The sequence below is a fragment of the Cynocephalus volans genome, chromosome 10 (genome assembly GCF_027409185.1).
Source record: "Cynocephalus volans isolate mCynVol1 chromosome 10, mCynVol1.pri, whole genome shotgun sequence".
Lineage (NCBI taxonomy): Eukaryota > Metazoa > Chordata > Mammalia > Dermoptera > Cynocephalidae > Cynocephalus > Cynocephalus volans.
Window position 1 is genome coordinate 105949337 of NC_084469.1, and position 13444 is coordinate 105962780.

General features: G+C 57.3%; 2 protein-coding genes and 1 long non-coding RNA gene across 5 annotated transcripts in view; 1 reads left to right on the forward strand and 2 right to left on the reverse strand.

Moving 5' to 3' along the window:
* The window catches only part of LOC134386846 (uncharacterized), a 30054-nt gene extending 29599 nt beyond the window's left edge, over positions 1–455 (reverse strand). The window contains exon 1 of one of the 2 annotated variants that reach the window (XR_010024557.1): positions 141–455. This is a non-coding gene — a long non-coding RNA (uncharacterized LOC134386846). The remainder of the gene's footprint in view (positions 1–140) is intronic. The other variant, XR_010024556.1, reaches the window with a different exon arrangement.
* Positions 456–2433: 1978 nt separating this feature from the next.
* Positions 2434–5817, forward strand: TECR (trans-2,3-enoyl-CoA reductase). 2 transcript variants are annotated; one of them, XM_063110977.1, is made up of 12 exons: positions 2434–2728; positions 3415–3466; positions 3851–3895; positions 3990–4093; positions 4170–4285; positions 4376–4481; positions 4572–4644; positions 4731–4774; positions 4847–4904; positions 4991–5079; positions 5434–5479; positions 5565–5817. In XM_063110977.1, the coding sequence occupies exons 1-12, from the start codon at positions 2549–2551 to the stop codon at positions 5690–5692; spliced, it is 1041 nt and encodes a 346-aa protein (XP_062967047.1). In that variant the 5' UTR covers positions 2434–2548; the 3' UTR covers positions 5693–5817. The 2 variants fall into 2 exon arrangements, with proteins under 2 accessions (XP_062967047.1, XP_062967049.1); XM_063110979.1 differs by lacking the exon at positions 2434–2728 and adding an exon at positions 2858–3004.
* Positions 5818–5919: 102 nt separating this feature from the next.
* On the reverse strand, positions 5920–11239 carry NDUFB7 (NADH:ubiquinone oxidoreductase subunit B7). The gene is made up of 3 exons (XM_063112784.1): positions 11032–11239; positions 6568–6736; positions 5920–6110 (listed from the first exon to the last, which is right to left on the reverse strand). The coding sequence occupies exons 1-3, from the start codon at positions 11141–11143 to the stop codon at positions 5978–5980; spliced, it is 414 nt and encodes a 137-aa protein (XP_062968854.1). The 5' UTR covers positions 11144–11239; the 3' UTR covers positions 5920–5977.
* Between the last annotated feature and the right edge of the window lie 2205 nt (positions 11240–13444).

Below are 13444 nucleotides of genomic sequence, written 5' to 3' on the forward strand. Positions count from 1 at the left end.
GCTGCTGGGTCTGGGAATTTGGGGCAAGGAAATGGGAAAGGAGCAGCCGAGGGCCGATCCCGTGATCCTGTTGTGGTGCCCTGACCCGGGGCACCTCCCACCTGTGGGCGCCTGGGTGCTGCCCTGCAGCCGGGGCTTACCTCGCGGTGCTGGCAGCCTCTCTTCTCTGGCCTTGGCCTTCTGGGCGCTGCAGTCACTGCGACCCCTCTCCCGGCTGTCCCCTCTTGTCGCCCAGCGCCCTTCCCCAGCAGCCAGGCGGGGTCCCAACGGTTCGTACTCTCCCTCCTGGGCCCTGGTCCGGTGCCCGGGTTCAGGGGAGAGGGGTAGGATTTCACTCCTCCCCCAGCAGCTGGCCAGGCAGCGAGTGCAGCTGGTTGTATTTTAGGCTGCTGAGTGGTCGAGCAGGAACTCGGAGGCCTCCTCTCCCAGTGGCCGCTGTGCTGCCGTCTTGTGGGCCACACAGGCTGGAAGGCATGTTGCACTGCCTACCCGAGCCCGGGAACTATTAATATACCTGCGCCACAAGGCAGGCCCTGTGCCCACCCTGGGCCCTGCTGTTCTAACCCTTTCTATTGCATTCCGTGTGTCCCCTGTCCCTCTCCCACATGTCCCCTTGGTGGGGCCCCACACTCCAGGCCATACAACCAGGCTCTCTTTTTCTGGCTCATCCACAGCCTCTGTCTGGCTTTGCTCTCTCTGTGGCTCAGAGGGGTTCAGTAACCTGCCCCCCAGGGCAACATGGCCAGGCAGAATCCACAGCTGCAAGCAGGCAGAACTTCTTGGCTGCTGGGACCTCGTCTGTCCTCATCCATGCTGTGGGGCGCACAGATCACGGATGGTTAGGAAGGCCCACATGCTTCAGTGACCTGACCCTAGGCCTGTGCCCTTGACCTTGTTGTGGTGTTACCTCCTTGTGTGAGGCTGCCTCCAGGGGCCACCATTTGCCAGGCATCAGGCCGGCGCTGCTCATGCCTTGTCTCACGTGACCCTCAGAGCCCAGGCAGGTAGACACCTTCTTACCTGCCCCATGCTAAGCCAGAGAGAAGTAATGTCCCCGGGGTCACCCAGCGACTGCAGGGCAGAGCTGGCTGTCATCCTGAGTGCTGCCCACCATGCACCCTGCCTCTCCCACTGTCATTGAGGGTGTGCGTGAGGGGAGCCCAGCGTCTCTCGTTTAACTGTGAAGCCCCCTCCTTTGGGGTGGGCTCTGGCAGCAGTGGACCTGTCTCCCAGGGTATAGGTGGGTGGTCGAGCCCACAGATGGTCCCTGGCTGGGGCCTGGCCTGGGTTTGGCAGAGAGCTTAGGTCTCTGAGCAGTGTTTCCTGCTACTTTTCCTCAGGTGCCTCTCTCTGAGGGCCTATAAAGGGTTTTGTGGGTGGGAAGGGTACGCAGTCACTGCTGGCCAGTGGCCAACTTGGGATCAGATCCAGCCCCTCCTGCCATGACTCCTGTCTAAAAGGATCCATGTTGAGCCCTGCATGGGGCACTCAGGTTTTTTGTGGTCAGCCGTCAGCCTTTCCTGACCTGCTTGGGTGAGTGGGTCAGATCCCCCCGGGGTTCTTTCCCTGCCAGCATTGTCCCCTGCACCACCATTGTTGGGCCACTCACCTGGGAGCTCAGGCTCCTCTCTCGGGAGGACCCAGGAAATGTAGGCAGGCCCAGGCTGTGGGCTCTGGGCTTTGTGGGGCTCAAGGCTGGGTGAGGCTGATGTTGGGCTGACTGTTCTGGAGGTGGCCCTGAACAAGGCCTAGGCACACCTGGTAAGAAATGGGTGGAGAGGGAGGTTGGGGAGGTGGAGAGCCGAGGCCTCATAAACCCAGGCTGGGGGCATTTGCCTGAAACTTCCCCTGTCCCTGATCCTTACCACACTTAGAGGCTTTCTGCACCAATAATTCCGGAATCTGTCACCTCCCTGGGAACACAAATGCACAAGGAAAATAATCCGGAGTGTCTTTTGCAGCTCAGAAGGGGAAATGGATGATCTATCTGGCAGATTCTCAAGACAGCTGGGATTTCTCCAAGCCCAGTGAACTCCCTAGGCCCAAGCTGGGTGCTGGGGCCTGAGCTGCCCACTGGCTTCTCACCCTTCTCCGGCCACTGGCCTGAGGCCCCTGACCTGCTTTGGGCAGGGGAGGCTGGGAGGCGCTGGCATGCCTGCCTCTGGGAATCTCCCTATCCCTGGTGCTGTTGGGGTGGGGGGCATGTTCACTCAAAAGCCTCTTTCAGAGCAAATGGTTTCCTGGGGGATTGCTCCCAGTGTCCCCCAGAAGAGGTCTGCTGCGTGGCTTCTTGGGGGGCTCAGTCTGGGATGGTTTTATATTTAGCTAGGCCGTGGCTCCGGTGCCACTCGGGTTACATCTGGCACAGAAGTTGGCAACGCCAAGGGAAGGTGCAGGCTCCTTTCCAGCACCGCGGCAGAATTTGATCGCGCCTGCCTGGCCCAGAGCTGCTTGGCGTGGGGAGGTTGGTGGTGGGGGCTGACGGCCGGCAGCTGAGGCTGCTGGCCACCGTGGGCAGAGCAGAGCAGCAGGGCTTGCGGCGGGTGGCATGGACATGAGCTTGAACATGGTGGCCCGGGAGGCCAACCTTGGCCTCAGCCCTGGCCTCAACAGCCTCCCTGGGCCCTTGCCCCCTAAGGCAGCCAAGAAACCTAAAAAGGCCGTTCTCTTCTTCGAGGTGGAGATTCTGGATGCAAAGACGAGGGAGAAGCTGTGTTTTCTGGACAAGGTAGGACTGTGACGCCTGCTGCACTGGGCCAAGGGCACTGGGCCCAGGACCCTGTTCCTTCCAGCCTGGGAGCTGTCCAGCTGGGCCCTTTGTGCCCCACCGACTGTGCCCTGATGCCCCACCTCCCAGCCCTTTGGAAGGTGCATGAGGGGTACTGTGCCCACTTGGGGTAGAGTGGGCAGCAATGGCCCCTGGGTGTGGCTGGGAGCTCCGAGCTGGGGGAGGAGACAAGGCAGCCTCAGTGAACCCTGTAGGGCTTCCGGGCCTGAGAAGGAGGTGAGGGACTGGGACCTGCCTGTGCCAAGGCTAAGTCTGGGGGAAGGGGCTTGGACGATCCCCAGGGAGGTCTGGACTGGACCGAGGGCTTTTACTCTGCAGGAGTCATAGGTGGGAGGTGGAGAGGACAGGCAGAGAAACAGGTCCAGCTTTGCATGCTTAACCCGTTTCCCAGCCGGGTGCAGGGGCATCCTGGCTGCCTGGTGAAACTGGAGCCCCCAGGCCCACGGCTGTCCCCACACTGGCAGGGCCCTTACTACTGCTGCCCTGGCCATGCAGGTGGGGGCCTGGATCCTAACCCTTCTCTCTTCCCCTAGCAGCGGCCCAGGCCCCCAGTCCATCCCCCGCCTCCCAATTTTGGGTCAGGGGTCCCTCAGGGCTGACGTTCCTATGGCCTGTGCTTCCCTCAGGTGGAGCCCCATGCCACCATTGCTGAGATCAAGAACCTCTTCACCAAGACCCGTGAGTCCAAGGCCCAGCCACACTGCTCCTTGCTACTCCTCTGGGCAGAGGCCTCTGGGTGGGACCCTGTCCTACACGCTTCTCCAAGGGCCTGCAGAGATGCCCATGTGGCTCAGGCTTCTATGGGCTTGACTGGGGCAGATGCCCCTGCATGACCATCAGCAGGAATGCCCTTGCTGGGCTTTCGGAAGGCCAAGATCGTGCTTCTGCCCACAGTCTTCCGGCCTGTGTCCTGGAACCATGTGGGTTTCAGAGGCCTTGCCCGGGGTGGGAGGAGCTGTGGGGTCCCTGAGCCCTGGGTACCCTGATAAGCTGGCACAGTGGGTGGGCAGCAGGCAGCTGGGCCCTGCCAGACTGTGGGCTGTGACCCCGTTCTTTCTGCAGATCCGCAGTGGTACCCTGCCCGCCAGTCCCTCCGTCTGGACCCCAGTGAGTACAGCTCGGCCCACTCCCTGGGCTCCTGGGTGGCGGTGGGAGAAGGCCCGAACAGCCAGCCCCTGAGCCCTGGCCTGCCTCCCTGCAGAGGGCAAGTCTCTGAAGGATGAGGATGTTCTGCAGAAGCTGCCTGTGGGCACCACGGCTACACTCTACTTCCGGGACTTGGGGGCCCAGATCAGCTGGGTGACGGTGAGTCCTGACCACACCCACGACCTCCTCTCCCATCCGCCTTGCTGGGGTGACTTACCTCGCTGTGTACCCCCAGGTTTTCCTGACGGAGTACGCGGGGCCCCTTTTCATCTACCTGCTCTTCTACTTCCGGGTGCCCTTCATCTACGGCCATAAATATGACTTCACATCCAGCCGGCACACTGTGGTGCAGTGAGTGGGGGCGGGGCAGGGGCTGGGCAAGGGACGGGGGCGGAGGCCTGGGGGACCCGCCCAGCTGAGCCGGCCCCTCCTCCCCCCCAGCCTCGCCTGCATCTGCCACTCATTCCACTATGTCAAGCGCCTGCTGGAGACACTCTTCGTGCACCGCTTCTCCCATGGCACCATGCCTTTGCGCAACATCTTCAAGGTGAGGCCCCGTCCCCCGCCCCGCCCCCCCCCCCCCCCCCCCCCCCCCCCCGGCGCTGGCCCACCTGCCACCCATCCCGCTCCCTTGCAGAACTGTACCTACTACTGGGGCTTTGCTGCATGGATGGCCTACTACATCAACCACCCTCTCTACACGCCCCCCAGTAAGTGCCCTCAGACCATGCTCCCCCTGCGAGTCCCCACCCCTGCCGGGCTCTCCCCTCATGGCTTCTCCCTGCTTCCTCTTCAGCCTACGGAGCCCAGCAGGTTAAACTGGCCCTCGCCATCTTTGTGGTAAGGAGGCTGGGGAGGTGATGGTGTCGGGGGAGCCCAGGGGGCTCTGGGCTGACCCTGCTCCTCTGACAGATCTGCCAGCTCGGCAACTTCTCCATTCACATGGCCCTGCGGGACCTGCGACCCGCAGGTGAGTGGCCTGCTGGGGGCTGGGGAGCCATGGGCTGGGCAGCTGGGTGAAGGCGTCTAACTCTTCCCTCCTGCCATGCCCGCCAGGGTCCAAGACCAGGAAGATCCCGTATCCCACCAAGAACCCCTTCACGTGGCTGTTCCTGCTGGTGTCCTGCCCCAACTACACTTATGAGGTGAGGGGAGATCAGGGCAGCCCTAGGACTTGGGGTCCCATGTGGAGGGGGCACCTGGCTCAGCAGCTGTTTTTGCAGTTTGAACTTGGAGCATTTGGAGATGGAAACTGTGGCTCTCTGGGGTTGGGAGGCATCGGTGGTTGAGGGGCAGCTCTGTCATATAGTATCCCCCTCCATTTAGGGTACCTGTAGCGTTGGGTTTTGGTTCCCACTCCTTCACTCAGAAAGTAGGGGTTGGGGGAGGTGGCTCGCTGAATCCTGGGCAGCCACATGCACAGGGGTGGGCGAGGCCTGGACAAACAGCTGGAGCTGCCTAGCCCTGCCCATTCTTTTTGTTGCCTGTTCTGCCCACAGGTGGGGTCTTGGATTGGCTTTGCCATCATGACACAGTGTCTCCCAGGTGAGCCTACTGCCCCTCCCTCAGTGGGGCCCTGTCCATCCAGGCTGTGCAGCCCATTCCTGACCCCCCCTGCTCTGCCCCACAGTGGCCCTCTTCTCCCTGGTGGGCTTCACCCAGATGACCATCTGGGCCAAGGGCAAGCACCGCAGCTACCTGAAGGAGTTCCGTGACTACCCGCCCCTGCGCATGCCCATCATCCCGTTCCTGCTCTGAGCTGCTCACTCCACCTGGGCTCAGCCAAGCCAGCCTCTCATCCTCCCACCCCAGTGTCGTCCTGGGGAGGAGTGGCGGCCAGAGCTCTCCAGCACCTGGAATAAAACCTGCCTGTCCCAGTTGGACTCAGGCTCCGTGTGTTTCTTTTGTGGACTTGGGGGACCACTACTCTGCCCTTGGCACCTTCCACACCCTCCCAGCAGTGCAGTAAGAGGTAAGGCTTGGGCTAAGGAGCCTGGAGGTATTTATTTCTTTAACTGGTCCACAGTGTGGTGAGTGGACCATTTACAGGACTGCCTCGGGACTCAACTGTGTGGACTCCTGGCCTCTGGCCACCTCTGCTTCCCTCTGCTCCCTCCGCTTCTTCCGCTGGAGCAGCCGCCGCTCCCTTTCATACTCCTTCATGCGCATCACATAGCTGGGGGCAGAGAACAAGGAGGGTTGTCAGGCTCCCTGGCCAGGACATGGCCCTCCTATAGCCCTGGGAAGTGGATAGCACTGGAGCAGATGTCCCAGAGCACTCTGGGGGAGGCCTCCAAGTAGGAAAGACCTGTGTCCCTGTGGTTTCTGTCTGGGGCACCCGCAAGCAGGTGCTGGCTGGTTTGGTCTGACTCAACCCTTTGCCTCCTTGGTGGACACCAGTGAGCCCCGGGCTGGCGTTGAAGGTTCCTCTCTGGGGTGGGGCCTCCCACTGGGAGGCTGGCTTGACCTCTTACCTGGGTGGCTTCAGCCACCTGTCCCACCCAGACTCCCCCATTCCCACCCAACAGACCCTTTAAGATTCCTCTTTTGGTCTAAGGTGAAGCCAGGCTAGAAACCCCAGTTCATTGTCCTTGGCCTCTGGGCCAGAGGCTTGGGGTGGGTCTGGGGCTCACTCGAGGTGCTCGCAGTAGTCCCAGTCGTGCTGCTCATGCTTGCAGCCCAGGAAGTTGGGGAAGCTGTCACGCTTGCACTTGAGCAGCCGGATGAGGTAGTGGGCGCAGTAGTCCCGCTGCTGGAGCATCAGCTGCGCGTCGTCCATCTGCTGCTGCGTGGCCACCATCTCTGCAGGGGGCAGGCAGGGCTCAGCCAGGGTGGGCTGGCTGGGGCCTAACTGCCAGAGGGTAGTCCCCCTTCCCCAGTTCCAGGGATCCCCAGTGGGCTGACACGTGGCACCTGGGAACCACATCTCAGGTGTCCTCCCGTTGACAACTTGGCACCAAACGGCAGTGGATTGTGGCTATCCTCTAGGGGCCCTTTTTCTAATTTGCACATAGGCAGGCCCAGGCAAGAGAAGAGTGGCTCCCCATCACCCCTGGGGCACCTCCACAGACTTGCTCCCCTCCCTCCACGGTGACTCTCCACACAGCCCCTCTCCGCAGAGCCCACACTCAGAAGCTACCCTCTGCCAGCACCTCCCTCACCCCTCCCTAGTGTGGGGGTGGGCTGCCAGGCCTGAGTCCTAGCTCTGCACTGGCGGGTGGTATGGCCTCTCAGCCTGGGCTTCCTTCCCTACAGAATGGACTAACAGTTCCCAGCTTGGAAGTCACCTGAGCACTAACGGCTCATAGCACAGGTAAAGCGCTTAGGCACATGCCTCAGAAGATAGCTGGACTAGCCCTTGGTCCCAGTACCCCACCCACCTAGCAAAACCCGACCCAGGACAAATGAACCTGCAGGAGGCCGAACACACCCCGGCTTGTGTCCACTGCAGGCGGCGATCCTGCGCTCCTTCCCTGGCTGCAGCTCAGCACCCATCCCCACCCAGCTCACTCTCCTCTGAGCCTGGCAGGACCCAGCCTTCCTGCATCCTCAGGGACCTGCCTCTCCCCGACTCCTGCCATCTTCCCTGGTCCTAGCTCCTTCCTTCCCATCCCCATCAAAACGTGCTCATGTCTCACCTGCAATCATCCTCGGGCTGGCTTCTCTCCCCTCTGCTTCCCGCTGCGATTATCGTGTCCCACTCGGGCCCAGGTCCTCATCTCCTGCTCCTGCATCCCCTTCTCTTCCAGCTTCTACCCCACCCACCACTGCCCAGACACGGCTCTCATGGGACCACCCAACATGTGGGACACCAGGCTTCCTCAGCCCCTCGCCTGCTTCCTTCCTTTTCTTCCTGCGGCTCCTCCTGCACACCTTCCCCAGGTTTCCTCCCATCTCTAACGGCTGCCCAAACATTAAGCTCTGGCTTCCTAAGAACCCTCTGCTTTCTTATCCATGACTTTGGTGGCCACCCCATATGGCATGAGCCCAACTTGCTCCCTCCCCCCACACCTCATCTGAGTCCCAGGCTTGGGCATCCACCGCAGCCCCTGATGGTCCCCATGTCTTCGTGGCCCCACTGGCACCTGGAGCTCCCATCAGCAACATAGACTCCCCCACATCTCATCTCAAACTCATAATCAGCCAGCCGCAGCCAGAGAATCTACTGTGTGCCAGGTAGTGGGGCGACAGCAGGGAACACGACAGACAAGTATCCCTGCTCTTGGAGGAAGACACAGAACAAACAGGTAGAACCTAGAGGGTGGCAGAACGTTTGGCAGTGGTAAGTATTTGGGGAGAAAAATAAAGGGAGAGGGAGGCAGTGCTGGGACCATGAGGAGGGGGAGGAGCATTCCAAGTAGAATGACAGGTCAGAGGCCTTGAGGTGAGAGGACAGGCGTCAGGACGCCCCAGGATTTTGGCCTGAGCACAGGGAAGGATGTAGATGCCAGTAACTGGGACAGGGAAGACAGAAGGAGGGGCAGTCTTGATGGGGGTGGTTAAGAGCCCTGCTTTTGACTTGCTGAGGGCTAGATGCTTGTTAACATCGCGTGGAGATGCTGAGCTGGAAATGGGATCTATGAGCCTGGAGTTCAGGGGCAAGGCCCAGATGAAGAGAAAAACTTGGGAGCATTGGCATGCAGAAGGCACTTGCAAGCCAGCAGATAGCAGAGACCCCCAGGGAGTGGTCTCTGCCCAGAGGAGGGAAGAAGTGAGTCCAAAAGGCAGATGCGGAAATATCAGTGGAGGAGCCCCCAGTGAGGTGAAGTCCTGGAAGCCAGGTGAGGAGGGGCTTCCAGGAGGTGGCAGCTGTGCCTGATGCTGCCTTGAGGATAGGAAGTGAGGCATGACAGTGGGGTTTAGCAATACAGATGGGGGGAGGCTTGATAAGAGCCCTTTCAGTGAGGTGGCAGAGGGACAGCTGGAGGGGGAGGTGGAGCCAGGAGGGGATTTTAAACTGATAGAAGTAACAGTGTGTGTGCATGGCGATGGGAAAACTGACGTTGCAAGAGAGAGGGAGAACAGTTGGAGCAGAGTCCTCGGGTAGCTGAGAAGATGGGATGGAGAGAGAGTATAAGGGGGTTCACCCACATCAGTGGCTTCGCTAGAGCAGGGGGCAGATCAACCTGGAATAACAGGTGAGAAGGAGGAGCCTAAAGGTGTGAAGGAAGGGTGGGGGGGGGGACAGGGAGCCCTAGAGAGCTCTTTTTTGGCTGCTTCCGTTTTCTTAATAAGAAGATGCAGAGTGACTGGCTGAAAGGGGGTGTGAAGAAGAGAGGAGGCCTGGGACAGTGGTCTACAAGGGAGGGTGGAAGACCAGGGAATGTACAGTTGCCCCTCGGTATCCATGGAGGATTGGTTCCAGGACCCCTTTGGATACCAAACTCCATGGATGCTCAAGTCCCTCATTCAAAATTGCAGTGTTTGTGTATAACCTATGCACATCCTCCTATATACTTTTATTATTATTATTATTATTATTTTTGGTGGCTGGTGGGTATGGGGATCCAAACCCTTGACCTTGTTATCAACACCAGGTTCTACTAACTGAGCTAAACGGCCAGCCCTCCTCCTGTATACTTTAAACCATCTCTAGATCACTTATAATACTTAGCACAGGGGGCCGGCCCGTGGCTCACTTGGGAGAGTGCGGTGCTGATAACACCAAGGCCACGGGTTCGGATCCCTATATAGGGATGGCCGGTTAGCTCACTTGGGAGAGCGTGGTGCTGACGACACCAAGTCAAGGGTTAAGATCCCCTTACCGGTCATCTTTTAGAAAAACAAAACAAAACAAAAAACAAAACCTAGCACAATGCGAATGCTACATAAATAGTTGTTATACTGTATAGTTTTCGATGTGTATTATTTCTTATTGCTGTATTGCTACTTTTCGTTATTTCCACCCTCCCCCTCCGCCAATATCTTCGATCTGCGGCTGGTTGGATCCGCCGAAGCAGAACCTGCAGATAGGAGGGCCGACTGTGATAGGAAGGCTGGCCAGCACGAAGGGTCAACTGGGTAAGCAATCGTTAGACCAGTCAGCAGAGTTGTCACCAGCTGCCCAGGGATAGGCGCCAAGGGGCGGGGGTAGAGGTGAGGTTAACCAGGGTTTTGGTTTAGCCAAGCAAGAGAGAGGAGCAGGGGGTTGCTGGTGTTTGCAAAGCTGATCGTGGGCAAAGCAGGGTGCGAGGGACAGCGGTAAGGGTTACTGTGGTAGGGGGGAGGGCAATGGACTGCAGGTTCAGACGGAGCTGAAGGACGACCTGGAAACGGGACGCTGGAGTGATGATACGCCCTCCTAACACTCTCACATCTAGACCTCTTTGCACATCCACTGTTTAGAGGTCTCCCTGTCTCCAAGTCATTTCATCGTCCACCCAGCAGCCGGCGCCACATTTTAACAAAGCAAATCTGACTGTGTGCTTCCTCTGCTTGGGAGCACTGGGCGCCGCCTTCTCCGAGTCTGTGCTTCCAGCCACTGCCTCCTGGAAGCCTGTCTTGACAACCCCCAGGTGCTGTCCCTAGGATGTGCCTGGTTCCACTACCTCCCCTAATGGGCTATGAGTTCACTAAAGACAGCGCCTGCATCCCTCCAGTCCCCTGCTGTATCCGCGGTGCCCAGCGTGGGACTTGGCCCAGAGCTGGCGCTCGATGCCTGTGATATATCACGACATAAAAAAAGCAACGCGCAGGACGGGATGCGCGCGTGAGCGCCTCGTTTTCTTGTGCACACCTAAAAACAGCAGTGACATCTGGACAGGAGCACGGTGAACGTGTCCCTTCCACGATTAACCCTCCCACGGCTCCCCTCTACCCCCAGGACTAAGTCCAGCTCTGAGCGTCTCATTCATTCCCGCTCTTCCCACCCCGCCCTCTTGTCGCCGCTTTTGTCCCCAGGGTTTTGCTCAAGCCATGCCCTATGCCTAGAAGGCCTCCGCACTCAAAAGGTCACGCGTATCCTGTGGACGCCTCCAGGCCAGAGCCGAGCCCGACACCATGAGTGACGCTCAGGCTCAGCCCTAAGGACCCCGGGGTTGGGGGTTCGGGCGATCTCGCCCCACACCCGCCGGCCGCGCCTGCGCACTGGGCCTCACCGCGCGGCTTGCGCTCGGGGAAGCCGTAGTCGGACGGGAAGGTGGGCATCCGCAGGGGGTCGGGCTCCACCGAGGCATCGCCCAGGTAGCGCCGGACCAGGTGCGCCCCCATGGTGGTTGTCGCCGTTGATTCCTTCGGCAGCACGGAGGTCACCTCACTCTCACCAGGAAGCACTGCCCCCTGAGCCAGACACGGCTTCCGGATCGCTCAGGCCGCTGGGAGGATCATAGAGATGAATGACGCCAGAGAACTTCCGGTCCAGATTGCCCCACCTGGTGGTCAGGTTGAGGCGCGTCGGCAGGTGCGGCTCCTCCTCCCGGGATGTGGTTGGACGCCAGAGCGGGGGCGGGTCTCTGAAGGGGACGATGTGAGCCCCACCCTCTCGGGGACGCTCCTGGTATTCTGAGGCTGGAGCACAAATAAAAATTGTTTTTCATATCATTCAAAAAAATGTTTTTCCTAAGACATTCGATTTTCTTTTTAAAAAACTGCACAATACTGATTATGTAATTAGAGCATGTTATAATTTTTAATAAAATTATTTTGATTAATTACATTTAATTTAAAGAAAAGTTAGTTATAAATAAAATTACTTAAAGCTGAAATTTTGTTTTATTTATTTAAGTTTATTTTATTTGTTGAATCAAAATTGATTAGACATATTTTTGGGGTTCAACATTCAGATATGTTAATCAAATCAATATTACTAGCATATATATTGCTACAAATCGTAATTACTCTTCATGCCCTTTGTCCAATCTCTCCCCATACCCCTCTCTCTCCCCCTCACCCCCTCTAATTACTCTAAATCATGCTATAGTGAATAGATTAATAATGGTGGTCAGGGGCGTGGTTCTGAGGGCTGTTAGTCTCTCTCTGCTCCTCCATTTCTGCCATGTGAGACCCGTGGGTCAGTGTTGCCACTACCAAGACCCTGACCAGGTGCGTTCCCTGGACTTTGGAGTTCCCAGCTCAGAAACTGTAAGCAATAAATTTTGTTTTCTTGCAAATCACCCAGTTTCAGGTATTCTGTTATAAGCAACAGAAACAGACTAATACACCTTTGTTTTTCCTCCACCTTCCCACCTCAGGCAATGCTTTCTCTCATTCCAGGCATGTAGATTCATTGGCAAATTCCCTTGACTCCACTGTTGAAATTTATCATGAACATGACCCCTTTCCCACCCCCTCCATGGCCACCATCCCTGTCCCAAGAACCTGTCACCTCTCACCAGCATGACTGCAGTAACCCACTTCCTGTCCTCCCCTTACCTAATCTCTCGCTAGCCCTCAGGGTGCACCTGTCAAAATGAAATCAGATCATGTCATTTCTCTGCTGAAAACAGCTCCATGTGGAGTAAAGGCTGGACCTGGCCTGAAAGTCTGTGATCCAGGAGGTCTGGGATGGGGCCTCAGGATCTGCATTTCTAACAAGTTCCCAGGTGATGGTGATGTCTAGACACCACCCTTGGGAGAATTACTGAGCTAGATCTTCATATGCTGACACGGGGAAGTGGCTGAGATATAAGTGAAAAAAGCAAGCTACAGAAAATAGAAAATTAGCAACAGAGACTTGTTTTTCAGGGCTACCCGTGACTTGTCCCTGTCCCCAGGCCACTGCATAGGTTTGTGATCTTTGTGTCCTTCCTGACTCCAGGGGGCAGCATTCACATTGTAGTCTCTGAGAATGGCATTCCTGGAGTTGTGCAGTGCACAAACTGCGCAGCTGTGTCAAGCATCCCTGTCCTGCCCTGGATGTCTCTCCTTCCCCTTCCTTTCTCTGTACTTCAGCTGCTTACCCAGAGGTCAATGCTGTTACAGTCTCAGCTTGCTCTTCCTGTCTGACCTCTGGAATGACTTCAGCTCTTGGAGACTCAGTTTACTCATCTGTAAATGGGATCAGTAATAATTACCTCCTAATGTTCCCCGCCAGAGCTCCCTTTCAAAAGTCTCTACTCTTCCTGGATTTATTTTTCTCCTTAGCATTAAGCCCTATCTAAGCCATGATCCATTTAACTTATCTCGTTTACGGTGGGTCTCTCCTCTCACAAGGTCAGCTCTGCAAGGCAGTGAATTTTTTTTATAAATTAATTAATTTATTTTTATTATGAATATTCATGAGATACAAACCTGATTGTCACCCCTTGTGCCCATGATGTGAAGGCCAGATTCATACTGACAGCATACCCGTTACCACAAATTGCATCTGTACCCTGTGTCCCCCACCCAGTTATCCCCAACCTCCCTCTCCCTTCCCCTACCCCCACCCCCCACTCCACTTTGTAGCCCAAGGAATGTTCTCTCCCTTTGTAAGTCCAATGCACTGTGGTCTTTCCTTCCTTATTTCTCTCTTAGCTCCCACATTTGAGTGAGAACATGTGGTATTTATCCCTCTGTGCTTTGCTTATTTCA